At 45.1% G+C, this 23,633-nt stretch overlaps 1 protein-coding gene across 4 annotated transcripts in view; it reads right to left on the bottom strand.

The window, feature by feature from the left end:
• Positions 1 to 23,633, bottom strand: part of eps15l1b (epidermal growth factor receptor pathway substrate 15-like 1b) — a 43,623-nt gene that overhangs the window by 19,051 nt on the left and 939 nt on the right. For all 4 annotated transcript variants that reach the window (XR_007038672.1, XM_047368021.1, XM_047368022.1 and 1 more), the window contains exons 5-14: positions 23,510 to 23,605; positions 22,709 to 22,765; positions 22,501 to 22,626; positions 22,360 to 22,419; positions 21,940 to 22,260; positions 19,772 to 19,929; positions 18,423 to 18,588; positions 15,620 to 15,682; positions 14,289 to 14,374; positions 13,903 to 13,975 (exon numbers count right to left, since the gene is read on the bottom strand). Coding sequence is in view for 3 of the 4 variants with exons in the window: in XM_047368021.1 (XP_047223977.1) it covers positions 13,903 to 13,975; positions 14,289 to 14,374; positions 15,620 to 15,682; positions 18,423 to 18,588; positions 19,772 to 19,929; positions 21,940 to 22,260; positions 22,360 to 22,419; positions 22,501 to 22,626; positions 22,709 to 22,765; positions 23,510 to 23,605 (1,206 nt within the window). In the remaining variant the exon portion in view is untranslated. The remainder of the gene's footprint in view (positions 1 to 13,902; positions 13,976 to 14,288; positions 14,375 to 15,619; positions 15,683 to 18,422; positions 18,589 to 19,771; positions 19,930 to 21,939; positions 22,261 to 22,359; positions 22,420 to 22,500; positions 22,627 to 22,708; positions 22,766 to 23,509; positions 23,606 to 23,633) is intronic.

Genomic DNA, 23,633 nt, shown 5'->3' with positions numbered 1-23,633 from the left:
TCAAGTTATTGATCATTCATTGCCACTTCTGCTCGGAAATTTGTGCATTTTTGCTGGGTTTTCTTGTGTGTGTGAAGCGTGTTTTAACCAGACTTGCATAACTAATTTAGTTGTCTAACTTGGTAGGTCCTGCAAGAAAGTAAATAACCCATAGTATGCATCACTAATATTCATTTGAAGCCAAGAATAGCGTTGAATGTTTTAGTTTTATTTATCCCACCTTTAAAAATGAAATTTTAAAACTTGGGTGTTGTTTCATAAAAAACATTTTGTGTGTGCTTTGCTTGATCAATTCCATTAAAGCATAGACTTGGGTAAGCCACAGTTTGAACAGTCAAACCTGTGTGCCCATTTTAAGCAAACCTATATACCTGTAAGATATACATATATATATATATATATATACCCCCCAGTGGGCCCACCACCTGCAGGGGGAACCGTGAGGGACCGGTGCAAAGAGGATTGGGTGGCGGACGAAGGTGAGACCTCAGCGGCCAGATCCCCGGATGGTTAGGCTGGCTCTAAGGACGTGGAATGTCACCTCGCTGGGGGGGAAGGAGCCTGAGCTTGTGCGGGAGGTCGAGAGATATCGACTAGAAATACTCGGGCTCGCCTCCACGCATAGCGTGGGCTCTGGAACCCATCTCCTTGAGAGTGGTTGGACTCTCTTCTACTCTGGAATGGCCCACGGCGGCGGGCTGGTGTGGGTTTGTTTGTTGCCCCCCAGCTCAGCCGTCTCGTGTTGGGGAGAGGTCTCTGACTATCATTTCAGCGTACGGGCCGAGAGGTAGTGCAGAGTACCCGGCCTTCTTGGCGTCCCTGTCGGGGGTGCTGGATAGTGCCCCTCCCGGGGACTCCATTATTCTGCTGGGGGACTTCAACGCCCACGTGGGGAACGACAGTGACACCTGGAGAGGCGTGATCGGGAGGAATGGCCTCCCTGATCTGAATCCGAGCTGTGTATTGTTATTGGACTTCTGTGCTAGTCACGGATTGTCCATAACGAACACCATGTTCAAACATAAGGGTGTCCATCAGTGAACTTGGCATCAGGACACCCTAGGCAGGAGGTCGATGATCGACTTTGTTGTCGTATCATCAGCCCTTCGGCCGCATGTTTTGGACACTCGGGTGAAGAGAGGGGCTGAGCTGTCCACTGATCACCACCTGGTGGTGAGTTGGATCCGCTGGGGGAGGAGAAAGCCGGACAGACTTGGCAGGCCCAAGCGTATAGTGAGGGTCTGCTGGGAACGCCTGGCGGAGCCCTCGGCCAGGGATGTATTAAACTACCACCTCCGGGAGAGCTTCGACCAGATCCCGGGGGATGTTGGAGACATAGAGTCCGAGTGGACCATGTTCTCCGCATCTATTGTCGATGCTGCTGCCCGTAGCTGCGGCTGTAAGGTCTGCGGTGCCTGTCGCGGCGGCAATCCCAGAACCCGGTGGTGGACACCGGCAGTAAGGGATGCTGTCAAGCTGAAGAAGGAGTCCTATCGGCTGTGGTTGGCTTGTGGGACTCCTGAGGCGGCTGACGGGTACCGTGAGGCCAAGCGTGCTGCGGCGTGGTTTTCGTCCCGGCCGTGGAACACTGGACCAGCTCTATACCCTCTACAGGGTACTTGAGGGTTCATGGGAGTTTGCCCAACCGGTTCACATGTGTTTTGTGGACCTGGAGAAGGCATTCGACTGTGTCCCTGGTGATGCCCTGTGGGGGGTGCTCCAGGAGTATGGAATCGGGGGCCCTTTATTAGGGGCCATCCGGTCCCTGTACGAGCGGAGCAGGAGTTTGGTCCGCATTGCCGGCACTAAGTCGGACCTGTTTCCGGTGCAAGTTGGACTCCGGCAGGGCTGCCCTTTGTCACCGGTCCTGTTCATAACTTTATGGACAGGATTTCTAGACGCAGACAAGGGCCGGAGGGGGTCTGGTGGATTTTGTCTCTTCTTTTTGCGGATGACGTGGTCCTGCTGGCCCCCTCTAGCCAAGACCTATAGCATGCGCTGTGGCGGTTCGCAGCCGAGTGTGAAGCGGCTGGGATGAGGATCAGCCCCTCCAAGTCCGAGGCCATGGTTCTCGACCGGAAAAGGGTGGCATGTCCTCTTCAGGTTGGAGGGGAGTTCCTGACTCAAGTGGAGGAGTTTAAGTATCTTGGGGTCTTGTTCACAAGTGAGGGAAGAATGGAGCGGGAGATCGACAGATGGATCGGTGCGGCTGCCACAGTAATGGGGGCGCTGTGCCGGTCCGTTGTGGTTAAGAGAGAGCTGAGCCGAAAAGTAAAGCTCTCAATTTACCGGTTGGTCTACGTTCCTACCCTCACCTATGGCCATATACTTTGGGTCATGACCAAAAGAACGAGATCCCGGATACAAGCGGCTGAAATGAGCTTCCTCCGTAGGGTGGCCGGGCACTCCCTTAGAGATAGGGTGAGGAGCTCGGCCATCCGGGAGGGGCTAGAAGTAGAGCCGTTGCTCCTCCACATCGAGAGGAGCCAGTTGAGGTGGCTCGGGCATCTATACCGGATGCCTCCTGGACGCCTTCCTCAGGAGGTGTTCCAGGCACGTCCCACTGGGAGGAGGCCCAGGGGACGGCCCAGGACATGCTGGAGGGACTATGTCTCTCGGATGGCCTGGGAACGCCTTGGGCTCCTCCTGGAGGAGCTGGAGGAGGTGTCTGGAGAGAGGGACATCTGGGCGTCTCTGCTAAGTCTGCTGCCCCCGCGACCCGGTCCCGGATAAGCGGAAGTCGACGAGTGCGAGTATATATATATATATATATATATGAATCACGCAGCTAGCTGAGTGCTTGTGCTTAGTCTGTTTGTGTTGCTGCTAATTGATTTTAGCGATCATTCAAAACTAAACAGCTTAGTCTGTTTGTGTTACTGCTAATTGTCACTACTGGTAATTTTAGTGGTCGTTCATAGCTGAACAGCTTGTTTGTTGTTGTGCATTTTGGCCAAAGATGGAGAAAACATCTCAGACTGCAGCTGGAGATGTGAGTCAGGAGGGCCCCACAAAAACGCAGGCACAGGAAGCAATTGGAGCTTTGATTTTATTGTCATCAGAGGAGTGTAAAGCTCTTAATGATTATAGCATTGTGAATGCAAGGATACAGGAATTTCTCCAGGTCATTAAGAACCCACCAAAAGACACACAGGTGGCTGATGTGTTAGGACAGCTCACTCTTTTATATCAGCGAAGGGTACTTTTGGAAAGAGACCGGTGTTTTAAACTACAGTTTATGCTGAATAACACTTTGCAGACAGCAGAGGCAACTAGGTGTGAACTGTTAGAAGTGGAGAAGTTGGAAGCAGCCAAAAGGTTGGAGGTAGCTGAGCGTAGCAGGATACACCCCCATCCCCAGAGGACTGGGGGGTGGAGATAAATCCTGTCTCACAGGTTGAAACCTCTGAAGCTGAGCCACACGTGCAACACCCTGAGAGAACCTTCTACTTGAAAACGTAGAAGCTGCTCTCCAGAGACAACCTTCGCAAGCTTGTGGTTTTGCCCACACATCCACAGAGTCCAGAACAGGTATGAGTAGGCAGATTAGATTCAGTGGTGCGGTGTCCCACCCCACTGTAGTAGACAGCCATGAACAATACCTGGCGGTGGACTCACTAGAAGTAAATGGTTCAAGTTTTAGGGGCGAGCAGCCTTCACACTTGACTTGCAGGACCCTGCTCTACAACCCCTCACCTCCGCCAAGGCAACATGAGAGCCGTCTCTGGGACTCAGGTGGTTCATACCGCCCTCAACCGCTGCCCAGGACCCGATTCCCGGGAACACGTGGCCCACCATTGTACCATGAGCAGCCTCCAGTGCCTCCCCCAAGGGTGAAGCGTGATGCCCTGACACACGGGGGATGCAGCAGAAATGAACCTTCAATTGATGACTCAGATGGGCCAGCACCAATCCCTGAGAGTGGATTGTGCACACGCCAACTTGAGTCTCTTGCCCAAGGCATAGAGCGTTTTGACCCTAATAATGAGGAATCAAACATTGATGATTATCGTAGGGAAGTCGAACGCTGCCTATTAGACCTATGCTGCCCATCAGCACAAGAAAAATTGAAGCTCATCTGGAAAACAACATCCAGGAGCGTCCATGTTTTCATGGAGAGCCTGCCCCCTGCAGTCCGAGACCATTATTCAACCCTCTGCGAAGTTTTAAGGGAAGAATATTCTGTGTACATGGACCAGGACTCCGCAGCACTTGGTGCTTTCGTTATCCAGCAAAATAAAAGCGAAGCACCCAGAGAGTATGACCAGCGCCTGAGAGCCGCTTACTTCCAAGGTGGTAATGCTCCCGGCATAGAGGAGGAACATGCTTTTAAATCTCTGTTCCTCCACAACCTTCATGAAACCGCACGTTACGACGTTACTATGTACTGTAGAACAAAAACCCTCACCATGCAAAAGACCCGTAAACAGGCTCAGATGGCGTGAGAAACAAGTGCAAGACCTACTAATGGATCAGAAGGAGAGGTTAGAGTTTTACAGGTGCACAGAGAAGAAGACAGTGGTGCATTAGAAGGCAGAGAAATGCCTTCAAACAGAACCCATGTTAAGAACAGGTTAAGGGAACAATGTATGTTTGGTCACCTGGACCGGGGGGGTGGTACTGAGTACCAGCCACAGTCAAAGCTGCCGGACCATTTCCGGTCGAACAGACGACCTGACCATCACGTGAGGCCCAAAGGTAGGCCTGATGGTAAAGGTTGGAGTCAACATGCAGGATGGAACCCGAGGAAAGAGATGGAGGATGCCCTACGCAAGATTCTGACAGAAGCAGTGCGCCAGGCATGCGCCCAACCTCCACCATCATTAGAGGCAGCTGACCATCGGGTGAAACCGGATCCAAAACCCCCCCCAGCATGACTAGGCGTGGACCCAGTCTCCACAGCCATCAGAGTCTACCTGATCAGATGGAGAGACAAACCTGGGAAACTCAAAGAACCCCTTGGGACCTCTCCAGGAGAAACACCACAAACCATTTCTCCAGGTAAACTGAACCAAAATGAACATACAGGTTACCTATACTATCTCACTAGTATAGGAGTACAGGTCAAACTGAGGTTCCATTTTAAAACAGGATCAGAGATCAGCCTGATGTTCTCAGTCTTGTTTGAGGAGGTGAGTAGAGCCATGCTCTCCCTCAGTAAACCATTTCAGGCTGAAGCTTGTGATGTAAGCATCACCAGCTGGGTGGAGATGGACATTACACTCAAAGACATGACTCTGGTGCACCCCATCTATATGTGCACGTTGAACACAGAGCTTTTTCTTGGTGGCCAGGACCTGCGGGACAGGCTGGCCCCACTCATTGACTGCCACCAGGACCAACTCTGGGTCCAGGCGGAGGTGCAAACACCACTGGGTGCAAGCAGCAAACCATCCTTGGTGACAAACCAGGTTGCCAGCTTAGAGGAGCCCAAAGAACCTCTCAGGCCCTTGTCGGTGCCAGACATGGGCACCTCTGTGACACAGCTGCACCCAGCCACCCAGAAAACTCCTCCCTGCAGTCATGCATCATTTCTTTGCTCTTTAAAGAACCCAGGTGTGAAAACATGCAACCCCAAAGTAGTGGAAGGTGTACACCTGGAAATCATGTTCATACCAGAAGTGCTTCTAGCATTCTGGTTCTGGCAGTTATCAACTGGTAGAGAGCTGTATGACCGCTTGGGCCAAGAAGATCCCCTTTTAACTGAGGCACAACACAGCCACACACTGCTCTTAGCAGATGGGCTCCGCCCTCTCCTTAAGACAGACAGAGTGTGCACCTCCAGTGTGCAGATTGGCATCAAACAGCTCTCCCACGCTTTCAGCATTGTTCCAACAGACCAAAGGTGGGTTACATTATCCTACGCTCATTACTCTCCTGTAGGGAGCCATTGGAGCTGCAACGCCACACTCCACACCCTCCAACAGATGGCGTACTGGCCTCCAACGTCTCACGACACTCAGATCTACATCCAAGGATGCTTTACCTGCTGCCAGTTTCAACCATCCCAGTCAATCGGTCAACCTCCGCAGCAGACACCTTGCAACCTCCACAAACACACCTGGCTGATAGCCCAAGTAGTGCAGTTCCATTATTATTATTATTAATTTTTTTTCCTTTCCCTTTTCCAATCTGAAAAGTTTAGAGACAGGAGTTATGTTAAACCCCATCATCATTTGAAAGAGCTAATTTGTTTGAACCTAAACTCATGTTAAACGTTGGTTTTGTTAAGATAACACACTACATAGTTGGTTACAAACCAGGATTGACTCCCTCACATTGATTTTCCCTTGGTTCATAGTGCTACCTTTGCCAATGCCACAGGCTGATTCCCGTGCCTGACTGGAATTGGACGACTAAGCTATGACCCCATTATGTGGTTATCTTGTTGTTTTTGTTTCTTTCTTTTTATGGTTGTTTCTCTTTGTCTCAGGGTTATCAAAGCTGATGACCAAAAGAATGTGATGTGAAGATGATGTGAATGTATTGTTTTGTATGTTTCTCATTGAGTGACATAGACAGGTATGAGTTAGTCACAGTTTAGTCCTGCCCAGGCTAACCTTGTCCTGCCCAGTCATAGGCCTTTGAGAAACAAACTGAACTGTGAATTCCATAATCCTTACAATCCATGCAGAGTGATATATTTCAAATGTTTATTTGTGTTAATTTTGGAAATTTTTACTTATAGCTAATAAAATACAATATTTCATCTCTTAGAAAAATAGAATATAATATAAGATCAATTAAAATATTTTGAAAACAGAATTATTATGTTATGGCCCACCAAGAGACAACCATAGATGCTTTTCACAAGGAGGGCAGGTTACAAAAGGTTCGCAGAGAGCTATATCCAAGCAAAACAATGGAAGTTGAGTGGAGGGACTTTTCAGAGCACTTCAAGCTCCCCTGGAGATATTAGCTGTCTCATTTTCATGCAGCACTTGGCATTTGCCTACACTTTCAAAAAAGGTACCTGTACCTGGTTTAATTATTATTTCAATCGATTCAATCATTGCGCTTGATTGGCCTGCAAAGTTGCTTTGCATAGACCCCGTATGGAATCACTGGAGCATTGTCAAGAGGAACGCCGGACCCAACCATGGAGATGAGCTGAAGGGTCCTATTAATACCGGGAATATGTGCAATTGCAATACTACTGGAGAATAGTGTAATTGTTATTGGACTTCTGTGCTAGTCACGGATTGTCCATAACGAACACCATGTTCAAACATAAGGGTGTCCATCAGTGAACTTGGCATCAGGACACCCTAGGCAGGAGGTCGATGATCGACTTTGTTGTCGTATCATCAGCCCTTCGGCCGCATGTTTTGGACACTCGGGTGAAGAGAGGGGCTGAGCTGTCCACTGATCACCACCTGGTGGTGAGTTGGATCCGCTGGGGGAGGAGAAAGCCGGACAGACTTGGCAGGCCCAAGCGTATAGTGAGGGTCTGCTGGGAACGCCTGGCGGAGCCCTCGGCCAGGGATGTATTAAACTACCACCTCCGGGAGAGCTTCGACCAGATCCCGGGGGATGTTGGAGACATAGAGTCCGAGTGGACCATGTTCTCCGCATCTATTGTCGATGCTGCTGCCCGTAGCTGCGGCTGTAAGGTCTGCGGTGCCTGTCGCGGCGGCAATCCCAGAACCCGGTGGTGGACACCGGCAGTAAGGGATGCTGTCAAGCTGAAGAAGGAGTCCTATCGGCTGTGGTTGGCTTGTGGGACTCCTGAGGCGGCTGACGGGTACCGTGAGGCCAAGCGTGCTGCGGCGTGGTTTTCGTCCCGGCCGTGGAACACTGGACCAGCTCTATACCCTCTACAGGGTACTTGAGGGTTCATGGGAGTTTGCCCAACCGGTTCACATGTGTTTTGTGGACCTGGAGAAGGCATTCGACTGTGTCCCTGGTGATGCCCTGTGGGGGGTGCTCCAGGAGTATGGAATCGGGGGCCCTTTATTAGGGGCCATCCGGTCCCTGTACGAGCGGAGCAGGAGTTTGGTCCGCATTGCCGGCACTAAGTCGGACCTGTTTCCGGTGCAAGTTGGACTCCGGCAGGGCTGCCCTTTGTCACCGGTCCTGTTCATAACTTTATGGACAGGATTTCTAGACGCAGACAAGGGCCGGAGGGGGGTCTGGTGGATTTTGTCTCTTCTTTTTGCGGATGACGTGGTCCTGCTGGCCCCCTCTAGCCAAGACCTATAGCATGCGCTGTGGCGGTTCGCAGCCGAGTGTGAAGCGGCTGGGATGAGGATCAGTCCCTCCAAGTCCGAGGCCATGGTTCTCGACCGGAAAAGGGTGGCTTGTCCTCTTCAGGTTGGAGGGGAGTTCCTGACTCAAGTGGAGGAGTTTAAGTATCTTGGGGTCTTGTTCACAAGTGAGGGAAGAATGGAGCGGGAGATCGACAGATGGATCGGTGCGGCTGCCACAGTAATGGGGGCGCTGTGCCGGTCCGTTGTGGTTAAGAGAGAGCTGAGCCGAAAAGTAAAGCTCTCAATTTACCGGTTGGTCTACGTTCCTACCCTCACCTATGGCCATATACTTTGGGTCATGACCAAAAGAACGAGATCCCGGATACAAGCGGCTGAAATGAGCTTCCTCCGTAGGGTGGCCGGGCACTCCCTTAGAGATAGGGTGAGGAGCTCGGCCATCCGGGAGGGGCTAGAAGTAGAGCCGCTGCTCCTCCACATCGAGAGGAGCCAGTTGAGGTGGCTCGGGCATCTATACCGGATGCCTCCTGGACGCCTTCCTCAGGAGGTGTTCCAGGCACGTCCCACTGGGAGGAGGCCCAGGGGACGGCCCAGGACATGCTGGAGGGACTATGTCTCTCGGATGGCCTGGGAACGCCTTGGGCTCCCCCTGGAGGAGCTGGAGGAGGTGTCTGGAGAGAGGGACGTCTGGGCGTCTCTGCTAAGTCTGCTGCCCCCGCGACCCGGTCCCGGATAAGCGGAAGTCGACGAGTGCGAGTATATATATATATATATATATATATATGAATCACGCAGCTAGCTGAGTGCTTGTGCTTAGTCTGTTTGTGTTACTGCTAATTGTCACTACTGGTAATTTTAGTGGTCGTTCATAGCTGAACAGCTTGTTTGTTGTTGTGCATTTTGGCCAAAGATGGAGAAAACATCTCAGACTGCAGCTGGAGATGTGAGTCAGGAGGGCCCCACAAAAATGCAGGCACAGGAAGCAATTGGAGCTTTGATTTTATTGTCATCAGAGGAGCGTAAAGCTCTTAATGATTATAGCATTGTGAATGCAAGGATACAGGAATTTCTACAGGTCATTAAGAACCCACCAAAAGACACACAGGTGGCTGATGTGTTAGGACAGCTCACTCTTTTATATCAGCGAAGGGTACTTTTGGAAAGAGACCGGTGTTTTAAACTACAGTTTATGCTGAATAACACTTTGCAGACAGCAGAGGCAACTAGGTGTGAACTGTTAGAAGTGGAGAAGTTGGAAGCAGCCAGAAGGTTGGAGGTAGCTGAGCGTAGCAGGATACACCCCCATCCCCAGAGGACTGGGGGGTGGAGATAAATCCTGTCTCACAGGTTGAAACCTCTGAAGCTGAGCCACACGTGCAACACCCTGAGAGAACCTTCTACTTGAAAACGTAGAAGCTGCTCTCCAGAGACAACCTTCGCAAGCTTGTGGTTTTGCCCACACATCCACAGAGTCCAGAACAGGTATGAGTAGGCAGATTAGATTCAGTGGTGCGGTGTCCCACCCCACTGTAGTAGACAGCCATGAACAATACCTGGCGGTGGACTCACTAGAAGTAAATGGTTCAAGTTTTAGGGGCGAGCAGCCTTCACACTTGACTTGCAGGACCCTGCTCTACAACCCCTCACCTCCGCCAAGGCAACATGAGAGCCGTCTCTGGGACTCAGGTGGTTCATACCGCCCTCAACCGCTGCCCAGGACCCGATTCCCGGGAACACGTGGCCCACCATTGTACCATGAGCAGCCTCCAGTGCCTCCCCCAAGGGTGAAGCGTGATGCCCTGACACACGGGGGATGCAGCAGAAATGAACCTTCAATTGATGACTCAGATGGGCCAGCACCAATCCCTGAGAGTGGATTGTGCACACGCCAACTTGAGTCTCTTGCCCAAGGCATAGAGCGTTTTGACCCTAATAATGAGGAATCAAACATTGATGATTATCGTAGGGAAGTCGAACGCTGCCTATTAGACCTATGCTGCCCATCAGCACAAGAAAAATTGAAGCTCATCTGGAAAACAACATCCAGGAGCGTCCATGTTTTCATGGAGAGCCTGCCCCCTGCAGTCCGAGACCATTATTCAACCCTCTGCGAAGTTTTAAGGGAAGAATATTCTGTGTACATGGACCAGGACTCCGCAGCACTTGGTGCTTTCGTTATCCAGCAAAATAAAAGCGAAGCACCCAGAGAGTATGACCAGCGCCTGAGAGCCGCTTACTTCCAAGGTGGTAATGCTCCCGGCATAGAGGAGGAACATGCTTTTAAATCTCTGTTCCTCCACAACCTTCATGAAACCGCACGTTACGACGTTACTATGTACTGTAGAACAAAAACCCTCACCATGCAAAAGACCCGTAAACAGGCTCAGATGGCGTGAGAAACAAGTGCAAGACCTACTAATGGATCAGAAGGAGAGGTTAGAGTTTTACAGGTGCACAGAGAAGAAGACAGTGGTGCATTAGAAGGCAGAGAAATGCCTTCAAACAGAACCCATGTTAAGAACAGGTTAAGGGAACAATGTATGTTTGGTCACCTGGACCGGGGGGGGTGGTACTGAGTACCAGCCACAGTCAAAGCTGCCGGACCATTTCCGGTCGAACAGACGACCTGACCATCACGTGAGGCCCAAAGGTAGGCCTGATGGTAAAGGTTGGAGTCAACATGCAGGATGGAACCCGAGGAAAGAGATGGAGGATGCCCTACGCAAGATTCTGACAGAAGCAGTGCGCCAGGCATGCGCCCAACCTCCACCATCATTAGAGGCAGCTGACCATCGGGTGAAACCGGATCCAAAACCCCCGCCAGCATAACTAGGCGTGGACCCAGTCTCCACAGCCATCAGAGTCTACCTGATCAGATGGCGAGACAAACCTGGGAAACTCAAAGAACCCCTTGGGACCTCTCCAGGAGAAACACCACAAACCATTTCTCCAGGTAAACTGAACCAAAATGAACATACAGGTTACCTATACTATCTCACTAGTATAGGAGTACAGGTCAAACTGAGGTTCCATTTTAAAACAGGATCAGAGATCAGCCTGATGTTCTCAGTCCTGTTTGAGGAGGTGAGTAGAGCCATGCTCTCCCTCAGTAAACCATTTCAGGCTGAAGCTTGTGATGTAAGCATCACCAGCTGGGTGGAGATGGACATTACACTCAAAGACATGACTCTGGTGCACCCCATCTATATGTGCACGTTGAACACAGAGCTTTTTCTTGGTGGCCAGGACCTGCGGGACAGGCTGGCCCCACTCATTGACTGCCACCAGGACCAACTCTGGGTCCAGGCGGAGGTGCAAACACCACTGGGTGCAAGCAGCAAACCATCCTTGGTGACAAACCAGGTTGCCAGCTTAGAGGAGCCCAAAGAACCTCTCAGGCCCTTGTCGGTGCCAGACATGGGCACCTCTGTGACACAGCTGCACCCAGCCACCCAGAAAACTCCTCCCTGCAGTCATGCATCATTTCTTTGCTCTTTAAAGAACCCAGGTGTGAAAACATGCAACCCCAAAGTAGTGGAAGGTGTACACCTGGAAATCATGTTCATACCAGAAGTGCTTCTAGCATTCTGGTTCTGGCAGTTATCAACTGGTAGAGAGCTGTATGACCGCTTGGGCCAAGAAGATCCCCTTTTAACTGAGGCACAACACAGCCACACACTGCTCTTAGCAGATGGGCTCCGCCCTCTCCTTAAGACAGACAGAGTGTGCACCTCCAGTGTGCAGATTGGCATCAAACAGCTCTCCCACGCTTTCAGCATTGTTCCAACAGACCAAAGGTGGGTTACATTATCCTACGCTCATTACTCTCCTGTAGGGAGCCATTGGAGCTGCAACGCCACACTCCACACCCTCCAACAGATGGCGTACTGGCCTCCAACGTCTCACGACACTCAGATCTACATCCAAGGATGCTTTACCTGCTGCCAGTTTCAACCATCCCAGTCAATCGGTCAACCTCCGCAGCAGACACCTTGCAACCTCCACAAACACACCTGGCTGATAGCCCAAGTAGTGCAGTTCCATTATTATTATTATTAATTTTTTTTCCTTTCCCTTTTCCAATCTGAAAAGTTTAGAGACAGGAGTTATGTTAAACCCCATCATCATTTGAAAGAGCTAATTTGTTTGAACCTAAACTCATGTTAAACGTTGGTTTTGTTAAGATAACACACTACATAGTTGGTTACAAACCAGGATTGACTCCCTCACATTGATTTTCCCTTGGTTCATAGTGCTACCTTTGCCAATGCCACAGGCTGATTCCCGTGCCTGACTGGAATTGGACGACTAAGCTATGACCCCATTATGTGGTTATCTTGTTGTTTTTGTTTCTTTCTTTTTATGGTTGTTTCTCTTTGTCTCAGGGTTATCAAAGCTGATGACCAAAAGAATGTGATGTGAAGATGATGTGAATGTATTGTTTTGTATGTTTCTCATTGAGTGACATAGACAGGTATGAGTTAGTCACAGTTTAGTCCTGCCCAGGCTAACCTTGTCCTGCCCAGTCATAGGCCTTTGAGAAACAAACTGAACTGTGAATTCCATAATCCTTACAATCCATGCAGAGTGATATATTTCAAATGTTTATTTGTGTTAATTTTGGAAATTTTTACTTATAGCTAATAAAATACAATATTTCATCTCTTAGAAAAATAGAATATAATATAAGATCAATTAAAATATTTTGAAAACAGAATTATTATGTTATGGCCCACCAAGAGACAACCATAGATGCTTTTCACAAGGAGGGCAGGTTACAAAAGGTTCGCAGAGAGCTATATCCAAGCAAAACAATGGAAGTTGAGTGGAGGGACTTTTCAGAGCACTTCAAGCTCCCCTGGAGATATTAGCTGTCTCATTTTCATGCAGCACTTGGCATTTGCCTACACTTTCAAAAAAGGTACCTGTACCTGGTTTAATTATTATTTCAATCGATTCAATCATTGCGCTTGATTGGCCTGCAAAGTTGCTTTGCATAGACCCCGTATGGAATCACTGGAGCATTGTCAAGAGGAACGCCGGACCCAACCATGGAGATGAGCTGAAGGGTCCTATTAATACCGGGAATATGTGCAATTGCAATACTACTGGAGAATAGTGTAATGAAATCTATTATGATTATTACCCCTGTTTTTATGAATCCTGTCTTTATTTCCCTTCATCAAAATGCCCCCATTATTCTTTGTAAGCTTTAGAATCTCAGCTACTAACATTATACGTCAAGTGTGGGCATCGAGGGCAGTGACAGTACATCTAACAGCCAAAAAACATTACTGACACGCAGAGTTTGCATGCATTCCTTGAAATATAATATCCTTCTAAATATTGCATCCAAACAGTCCTTTGTGTCTGTGATATTGCACACATTGATACTGTAATGAAGAATGTGATTTGATAAATCAGCTCTACAATCATAGCAACCTGGGCTTCCTAAACACCTCAGGCTGATCGCCTCCATACCATGCTGCATTAGTGCAGTAATTCATGCAAAAGAAGCCACAACTAAGTGAATATACTGTACAGTACTTAGATATCCTCTGAAGAGGGTTGACAAACATATCAGTGAGAGGGTAATGAATCTATATATGAACAATGCATTTTGAATTAAATCACTGTAATTTAAGATCTTCTAATTCATTGAGCTGAACCTGTAGATATTTTAGTTTCACCTTACCTGAACATCACTGTTTTTCTGTCTTATGGTTTCCTCCTTTTCCCTAATCTCTTGCTCCAGGAAAAACTTCTCCCTATCGATGACAAAGAAATTGAGAGGTAACCAAAGGCAGAAGAATAAAACTTGTAATTCTCTCTGCATTAAAAAGGTTTTTGCAACTAAAACTTGGAAAAAAGCAGTAAGAAACAATTTATTTCACAATGACACCATTAATAAATGAAACTTCAACTGCTTTTTATTATTAACTCTGATTTACAAAGTGCTTTAGAATAATGTAAAAGTTAAAAAGATCTGATCTTCAACACGTCTTTGCTTGAATCTTCCCTTGTTTTTCTCAGAGCACCCCGTGCAGCCATCCTCCGGCTACACGGGGTGCTGGTGCTCACCTCTGCAGCTGAGCTATTTCCTGGCTGAGGTCATCTAGCTCTTTGTTGCCTGTGAGCTCAACTGACCCAATGGAGCCGGTGCTGTCCTGAGGAAAGAGACATTGAGACAGATGTTTAAGAAAAAAAAAGAGCTGAGATGACAAGATGGACAACAGCAGGAGGGGAAAAGCGTACTGTATGACATGAATGCAATTAAAGACATGAAGGAATAATTTTGATACGCGAGTGTGTGGCGTGGGTGAAAGGGTGGGGGAAGAAGTGCAGAGGGGACGTGAGCAGAATAAAGGCGGAGGGAGGAGCTCCCTGCTGGTATTTCTAAGAAAACAAAAGTCATAGGAAGGAAATAGAAACATCTCTTTCAGCTTGGTGGGAGCGACCGAAGTAGACAATACTTGAATGATGAGAAATGCATGCCGACTATTGCACAGGCTGATTATCGGCATTAAAGCTTTAAAACATGATGGTTTCAACACTAATAAAATGTTATATCACAACACTCTAGGACTGGCTTAAGGAGCTTTATTTAGATGCCACAGAAATGCTGTACGAAGCATCGAGGAACACAGCCCTGGCCCCACCCCATATGTTACTGCACACTGCCTGTCGCCAGGCTGCAACACCTTTTCCTTGCTTACAAAACACACAAATTCAGCTGTTTAGAAATATTTGTAGTCATGAAGAAACAGGCACTGTCATGGCATGGAAACCAAAGCAGGAGCAGGAATATTTGCTGTTTGCTGTCCTCATACGGTGAAACTCTCATAGCACCCCATGTCTCATGCAGACAAACACAAACAATTTACACACTTCAGTTTATAATTTGCCAAAAAAAAAAAAAAAAAAAATCAAAGAGCCAAAAACTTTCAATTTACAAATATCCAAAGGAGAGGTCCAAGGATCCCTTAAACGTTTTCTCCTAAGTGGCACCTTTACATTAAACATAGTGAAGTTAATTTTACAGCAAAGTAGGATTTTATTTATTGTGCTGCATTGATATAATAACCTAGGTTCAAAGATTTAGTCCAATTATTAACATTAAACACACAAAACAGAAGCTATTTGCTTTTGTTCATTTTTTCTGTGTAAACTGTCAAAAATAAAAAAATAAAAATTGTGTTAACAGAAAATTAAACAAGTCACACAATTGTTACATAAATTAAACAAAAAAAAGAAAAGGCATACCACCAAGAAAGACTTGTAGCGCTAAAGAAACATCAGAGGATGCAACATGTGGCCTAACTCACAAAGCTCCGCTGTATGTTCCTTTTCTCACTGAGAAACATGTGATAGAGCAACGGCGCCACCTCGTGGCAGCACACTGAAATACTCACTCTGCGCATACTAGGCGTGGAAACGAGGTCTGGTCTCACAGAAGGAAGAATCCCCATAAAGCTCTGATAGACAAGATAGAGAAGCGCTCAAAAGTACAAGCATTAGACTGTTTTGCATCAGAGGACTGGTGAGCAAGAAAGCAAAGCTCAGCATTTAAAAGTACAAATACACTACCCCACAAAAGTATCCATCTACTGCAAACTTTTACCTTTCAATGTTATGTTACAACCACAAACTTCAACATATTCTGAGATTTTACAAAATAAACCAAAACAAAGGTGTGCAAAGTGTGGCATGCATCTATATTTAGTAACTGTGATTTAATACTTTGTAAAAACCACTTTTCAGTGTAATTACAAGCTGAGCCCATCTAGAGACTCACATTTTTGTCCATTCTTCTAACAGCTAATGTCCAGACAGATTTAATGTCTGAAAAATTATTTTAATTCCTGCTGCAGATTCTCGATTTGATTTATTTCTGGACTTTGACTGGGCCATTCTTACACAAATACTTATACTTGGTGTAAACTATTCTTAAAAAAAAGCTTGCTCCAAGCTTTTTTGTTGTTGTTGGAATTAATACTTTATTATTTTAAATACATGTAAAAATAATTCAATAAATGGCACACAAGGAAAGACAGAGGCACTTACTCCTGGTTTTATCCATTTTAATGCTGCTGTAAGTAATATGTTTAAAAGATAATTCTTCCCATACATCGCTATGACTACTGCACCTAACAACGCCACTGTAGGCTCCTGTGGAAAGTCCTGTTCAAATATCGCCTTGAGGGCATCAAATACTTCCAGAACTTTTTAAATTTAGGACGTGACCAAAATGTGTGTGTATGATTGGCTATATTTGCCCCACCATTCGTCCAGTATGCACTAGGGTGATGTTGGCTCATGACCAAAAAATATGTCATATATCTTACTTAGAACTTTCCTAACTCCATTTCCAATTTGGATTTTAATTAAAAACCTTTCTATAGGCGTAGGTCTTAAAAGTTTTCCCCACTCTTTATGTGTTGTTAGGCAAGTTCCAAGTTGTAAATATCTATAGAAATCTGTTTTAGGGAGGTGAAAGTTAGTCTGCAATTGCTCAAAGGTCTCAAAGTTATTATAATGGAACATTTGATAAGTACACCAGTCCCTGGTCTCAACATTTTATTTAAAGAAGGTGTCTAAATTATTAGGCTTGAAAGTCTTCATTGATCCAATACTTGATAACAGTGAGATTGATTTCGGGAGCTTAAAGACTGTCTGTATTTTTCTCCAGATCTTAAGCTGGATCTTTGTCCACTCACCCATTTCTTTGACCTGTATGTCTATAAAATGGTATAGGCTGCAAGGGCGCCGGAAACATACTTTTCTCGATATTAAGCCATCGGGTGTGAATGTCATTCTGTAACCATAACGTCAATGGTTTTATTTGAGCAGCCCATAAGTAATACCTCAGATTTGGGAGTTTAAGACCCCCCCTAACTAGTGAAGTTGTAGGGCCTTAAGTCTAATTCTAGGGTGCTTTTTCTGACAAATACATTTTGAGATCATTCTGTCCAGATTATCAAAAGTTGATTTAAGAATTTCAATAGGTATCATCTGTAATTAGGAAAGAAGCCTGGGCAGGATGTTCATACAGACACTTTCAACACGACCTTGCAGGGAGAGGGGAAGTACAGACCCTCGCTCTAAGTCACTACTGATACATTCAATTATTTTACAGTAATTAGCACCATACAAGTCTTTTAGTAGTTGAGGGATGTGTATGCCAATGGTTTATGCCATCTTTTGGCCATTTAAATTTACTCTTAAGCTTTAGAGGTCTTGAAATGTTTCCACTGATATCCATGCCCTCTGATTTTTCCACATTCACTTTATATCCCGAGTAATAACCATACTGCGAAATCAGTTACTTTAGGTGTGGAGTAGTTGATGCTGGCTGTGTGAGTGGAGCAAACTTTAAAGTCGATTTCTAAAGTCTTTCTTACAACAATGGCTTTTTTTGGACACTCTTCCATAAATGCCAGATTTGTGAGGTGGACAACTAATCTATAAAAGACTGTGTCCTGTTAACAGATTCTCTCACCTGAGCTGTGGAACCTTGCAGCTCCTCCACAGTTATCACTTGGCTGCTCCTCTGGGTAATGCAGTCCTTGACAGCTCTGTCAGTTTGTAAACTTGCTTGGAAAACTGTTTTATAATCCTGCTTTAAACCTCCGAACAACTTCATCCCTGACCTTTCTGCTGGTCTTCATGATGCTGTTCGTTTACTAATGTTCAATAACAAACTTCTGAAAAACCGAGATCAAACTACACACATGAGGTCTCTATTTGTTTATTTTATTAGGAGGTATCTGAAGGTAATTTTTTAGTATGGATTTAATTTAGGGGTATCAGAGTAAAGGGTGCTTTCCCCTTCAAAATTATATGCTGGCTCGTGTCAGTCTATCACGTACGATCCCAACAAAATACATTAAAGCTTGTGGTTGTTCTGGGACAAAATGTGAAAAGGTTCAAGGGGTATGAATACTTCTGCAAGGCACCGTTGTAGCAGAGAAACAGATGCTTAAAGAAATAGCTTGGTTTTTCTGAAGCTGTTTGTATAGAGCATTTATGAGTAAAAAGCAACTTAGTCAGTCGGTTGGTCTATATGAAAGACAGTACAGCATTAAAGCCAGATGAAATGTTTCAATGCTTGTCATTGTGAAAATTTGCATTTTAGCTGGGCCTGATCTAAACTTCACCTGACCGCTCATGAAGCAGAATTTAAGAAGAGCTGATAAAGATGGAGTCGGGACTCACAAGGCCCATAGCTGATCCTGCAGTCCTCTCTGACGGGGGGATCATGTCTGAAGTGAGAGCTGAGGGAGGGTCTATGCCTTTAGTCACCTTCTGTTGGATGAAATGCATGGCCAGTGCAAACTGCTCTGGGGTCAGCTTGCCAGTGTGTTTTGTGTCAGCGAGTCCCCTGTGGAAAGCAAGAAATGTTTCCCCTTAAAAGAGAAAAACACTGCAACCTTTTCTGATAATTAGTACCAGCGTCGCTTACAGATCAAGACTGTACTTTAGAGATGGTTTCAAATGTCTAAATCCCTTCCTGCCCGGTTTTGAATAACCCGTAAAGATTCAATCTTTTCAAAAGGTGGTGCTATTGGGCACGGCGCTGGTGGTGTAGGAGTTAAGCGCGCAACCCTGTGCAGAGGCTATAGTCCTTGATGCGGCTGTGCCGGGTTCGAGTCCCGGACCTGGTGACCTTTGCCGAATGTCTCCCCCTCTCTTTGCCCTCTTTCCTGTCTACCTACTGTCGAAAAATGAAAAAATAAAAATGGTAGTCCTATTGTGTGCCGTCAATATAGCTAGTTACAATGAGGTATGTTAACTGGAAGTAATAAAAGAGCTCATGAACCAAATTTGTCTGACAGTAAAATCAGGTATAAGGCTGTAAGGTCAAAGACTGATACCTCAACCGTAGCTGCTATCTCTTACCATAATGTGTGTGCCACATCTTTTACATGTGCTTTGCATCACAATGTTAGGTTAATCCAGCAGATTGTATGCTTCACACCAACGGCATAGGAGAACTTCTTCTCCAAAATGACAGAAAGAGGTTAAAAAAATGAAAACAAAATTAAATTTAAATACTAATAGGGCCATGAAAATTAAGGTATCTGCAAATATTAAAAGACAGACATCAAGAAATGTTTTGGCACCCCTGGTAGATATGTGCAAAAAGCCTTACAATAAACTCATACTGTAGGAACAAAATCTGTTACAGAAACAATAGTAAAATTAAACATGTGGAAAAATATCCCATCATAGAAATAATAGTTTTAAAAGATGTTGGTACAGCTAACGATGATTATTAAATTAAAGTTGCTTTACAACTTTAATGCACTTTGTTTTCCAGGGATACAAAGTGATTTCTTAGCTACTGGCCACTTGGTGAGACATGGTTATTTATCTTACTGCCACCCACAGTGGTTTAGAGAACATTTTGAAATTCCTGATGCAGACATGCAGCTAGTCTGCCGCTTGAATATATTCAATAACACACATTTCATTTTAATAGCAACTGTGATTGTTCTTGTAATTGCTTTAAATGTAAACATGCCGTCTGAATTTCATATGCATGTCTCCGTGTGTGGCCTCACCATATCTGCGCCAGCATTGACTGAGAGAGGTTGGACTGCATGAAGATCTCGATGATCTCAGTGCCTGTGATGAAGCCGTCCCCACCAGTGTCCGTTTTCTTGAAAAGCTCCCTATATTTCTCTCTGTCGGCCACCGGTACCACCCAGCTCACTGCAGCCTGGTGGGAACAAAACTCAATCAAACCGTGCATTTAATCTTCAGCACTGAAGGCGAGATTATGCACTGATTTACAGCACCTTCCTACAGTATTCAAAATCCTTTAAATTTTTCACTGTCGTATTAGCACTTCAAGAATGAATGTATGTTATCAGGATTTTATGTGACAGACCAGTACAAAGTAATGCTCAACTGTAAACTGCAATTAAAATAGTTTTAAATTGGGTAAAGATTTGTTTGAGAACACTGATGAGCAAACAGCAGTGTGAATATCAAGGGACAGAGCAGACAGGTCAGGGAAGTTTAAAGCAGGGTTATAAAACCATATCCCAACGTTTGTTGACAGGCCAACTATCACTCAGGCGCTAATATAGGAGAGAGACATGAAGAAAATCATTATTGAACAAAAGCCACATGGAGTCCTGCTTGTAGTTTGTGACAATCCACGTAGGGAACACGGCAAACAAACCAAAATGTAACGTTTTTGGAAATGCTGTGTGCTAATAAAAGTACAACACCCTGAACACATCATTCCCACTGTGAAGCAAGGTGGTGGCAGCATGATGCTGTGGGGATTCAGCAGGGGCATGAAAGCTGGACATAGTTGGATGGAGATGAATACAGAGCAGAAGGTACAGCTCCCAGTAGCACAGCAGAGCTACCAATGGACTGGTTTAGATCAGGGTTCTTAAACTCAGGCGTATCCCTGGTCTAAAACACCTAAATCAAATGGCTAAAGTACCTCCTCAGGATGTCATCAAGTTCTACAGAGTTCTGCAAATGATCGGATTTTTTTTTTTTCTTTGTACTGAAGCAGATACACAAACACATCGCTCTGTATCTTCTGAGCATAAACTAGAATCACAAGTTTTACTCTGGACTTTTAAACATCTTAGAGTTAGCAGTGTGGCTACCAATTCAACTTTGATCAACACCAAGTGCTTTTGTCAAAATCTGTAGAAAATAGATGTTGAAAATATAAATAGAGTAGGAAAAAAAACTGTCAGCTTAATTACTCGTTGTTAATAGACTTATCATAGCATTAAGATAAGGAGTGTAGATGTCTGACTAAATCTTTACACTTCACTTTGATTGGAGGATGAAAATTCAACCACAAAGAGAAAAAAAATGGTCTTATCAGACGGAAGACAGTTTGATACGTTTGAAGCCTTCTGTTACTTTACTTTAATTCTAGCCAAGTTGTTTTTGTCCCAATGTTTCTATTGAAGTTCTGCTTCAATGTCAGGTGCAGCTAGACTGAAAGGATTAAAAGTATTTATGAGACATCCTAGACTTACAATGACAATGCCACCATCAAATATTTTTAAGTTTCTAAACGTCACACTGAAAATGAATTCACAGTGTGGCTATTGTGAAGAACCATCTCCAGTTAAATGTGGGTTCTATAAAACTTGCTAGCACAACTACTCTACTTTCATTTAAGCCAAGTTCCAAGTATCATGGTAATGCCACTTGCTACCCTTTAAAGGAAACCTGTTTCTCAAAAAGTCACATGTGCAGCAGAAACAAACTATCCCTCATACAATGCCCTCAACAATGCAGTAAAACAAGTCTAACTGTTAGCAACAGTAAAGTTAATACATGAAATACTAGTCTCTCCAAAAGCTCAGAACCTGTAAGACTTACTTAGGGTGGAGCAAATAGAATAAAAAAAGAGGATTTCGTCCTAATTTAACAACCTGAGCAGAAGAAACCAATGCAGATTGCAGAGCATATTTTAAATCCAATTCTCCCAAATTAAAAGCTATAATAAATAACAGCACATTTTATCATTTATGCCCAATTATAAGCAGCAAAATTACATTCTTTATGATTAAACACATCAAGTATTCTCTATAAAAACTCAATGAGACCTTTTGTAAAATCATATGTAAAAATGAACTTTTAAATCTATATTTACCTACTTATATCACAGAGCAAATTGTCAGTCCAAGTCTCCCTGATGCACTAATAATGATAACACTGATGCATAAAGAAAAAAGCTGTATACCGCTGGAGTGGATGCTGAGCTGGAGTTAAAGGAGTGTTTTGGAGACAGGTTGACAGCACTGGGGCTGAGGGGAGTAACGCCACCCAAAGCAGAAGCAACGCTCCCCATAGGAGGAGTGGCGCTTCTCAGAGAGGGAGAGCTCCGCAGGGCCTCTTTGAGAGCAGCCGGGCCGGATCCGAGGCCGGATAAAGTGGGTAACACAGCGACAGCGCCTGGAAGTGCAGGCGCTGATTTCTTTCTTTTGGAAGGTGGGATGAGAGAAGAAGGTAGGCTGCTTGGGACAGGCTCACTCTCCATGGTACGATATACAAGATGCATAGCCTGAAAAGAAGCATGGTAGACATAACAATTCATTACAAATTTATACATGCTAAATGTACCTTGAGGGAACTGTAAAAGGTGCAAAAGATCCATGCATACCACTGTGAACTCGTCTTTGTCCAAATGTCCATCTTTGTCTACATCACTAAGGTCCCAAATCTATAGATAAACAAATAAATACTGATCTGGTTGCTTTAAATTGTTAAACAACTATACAGCGCTACATAGTGTGCATATTACCTTTCCCAACACATCCAGAGGTAGCTTGGAGTTTACCAAAACAGGTCGGACCTTATCACCAGAGAGGAGACCTTTCACAGGGGACAGACTTTCAAAAATTGCCTCGAACTTCCCTTTCTCATCAGGCTAGGACAGAATGAAAACATTTAGATGGCAAGACTTTACTTCTCCTTCTGGAAAGTGTTCTTATAAGTCTGTTTTGGCTCACCCTAATTGCCCAGTCAGACACTGATGATATAGTTAATAATGGGCTGTCAGTATCTCTCTGTAAAAGACAAAAGATTAGAACATAGTAATATTGGATAGAAGGATAACTTTAGGTGAGTGAAGATACAAAAAGCATTAAAAAAAATCCTAGCTCATAAACTGCTAGATTGTTCAGTCAAAGTTCCTATAGGATGATAGAGAAAGTGTCCGAGTTTTCTCCAGATGGTTGGAGTATAGACAAATGCACTGCCACCCCTCCATCACCTGCTGCTTTGCACTGGATACTACACTTTTTCCTCTTACAGAAAATAAAAATTCAGCTATCTAGAAACACTTTGTGTCAGGATGAGTAACTGCCGTGCCACCCATCATTTTTGTTAAAGTAGCTCCACTTTAAACCACAGCTGACAAACAACAAGCAGGTCTGTCCAAGCAGCGGAGGACAGGCCAGCTTCCTCAGCAGACTGCCTGACTAATTAAGTAGCTAATAACTATTATACAGCAAACCTATAAAATACAGGAATAATTAAATGTTATGGTAACTATTACCATACTTGACATGTTAAATTGTTAAAACAGCTTACCTGTTTTTAACAAAAGCAATTGTGTCGTTACAGATTTTTCTTTACCTTTGTTTTTGCCAAATGACATCCAGAAACAGTTGATATCATACTGGCCCATGCTTAATTACTTTTTAGAGCTAATAAAATTCAGTTTTTTTTTGTCACACAGTTAGCAGAAGTATTTTTCCCATCAAATCAATGGCTACAGCAGCTACTGATAAAGTAGTTTAAACACTCACAAATTTTGGTGCAGCTACATTTTGGTTGAGGTTGTTAAGGCTGATTTCATTTCCACCCTGTGCTGACGCCACCAGACTCATTGCAATGAAGAAACCCTACAAAAGTGGGAACAAAGCAGATAAC

The sequence above is a fragment of the Girardinichthys multiradiatus genome, chromosome 6, assembly GCF_021462225.1.
Source record: "Girardinichthys multiradiatus isolate DD_20200921_A chromosome 6, DD_fGirMul_XY1, whole genome shotgun sequence".
In the NCBI taxonomy this organism is placed as follows: domain Eukaryota; kingdom Metazoa; phylum Chordata; class Actinopteri; order Cyprinodontiformes; family Goodeidae; genus Girardinichthys; species Girardinichthys multiradiatus.
This window is presented reverse-complemented; position numbering and strand designations above follow the sequence as displayed.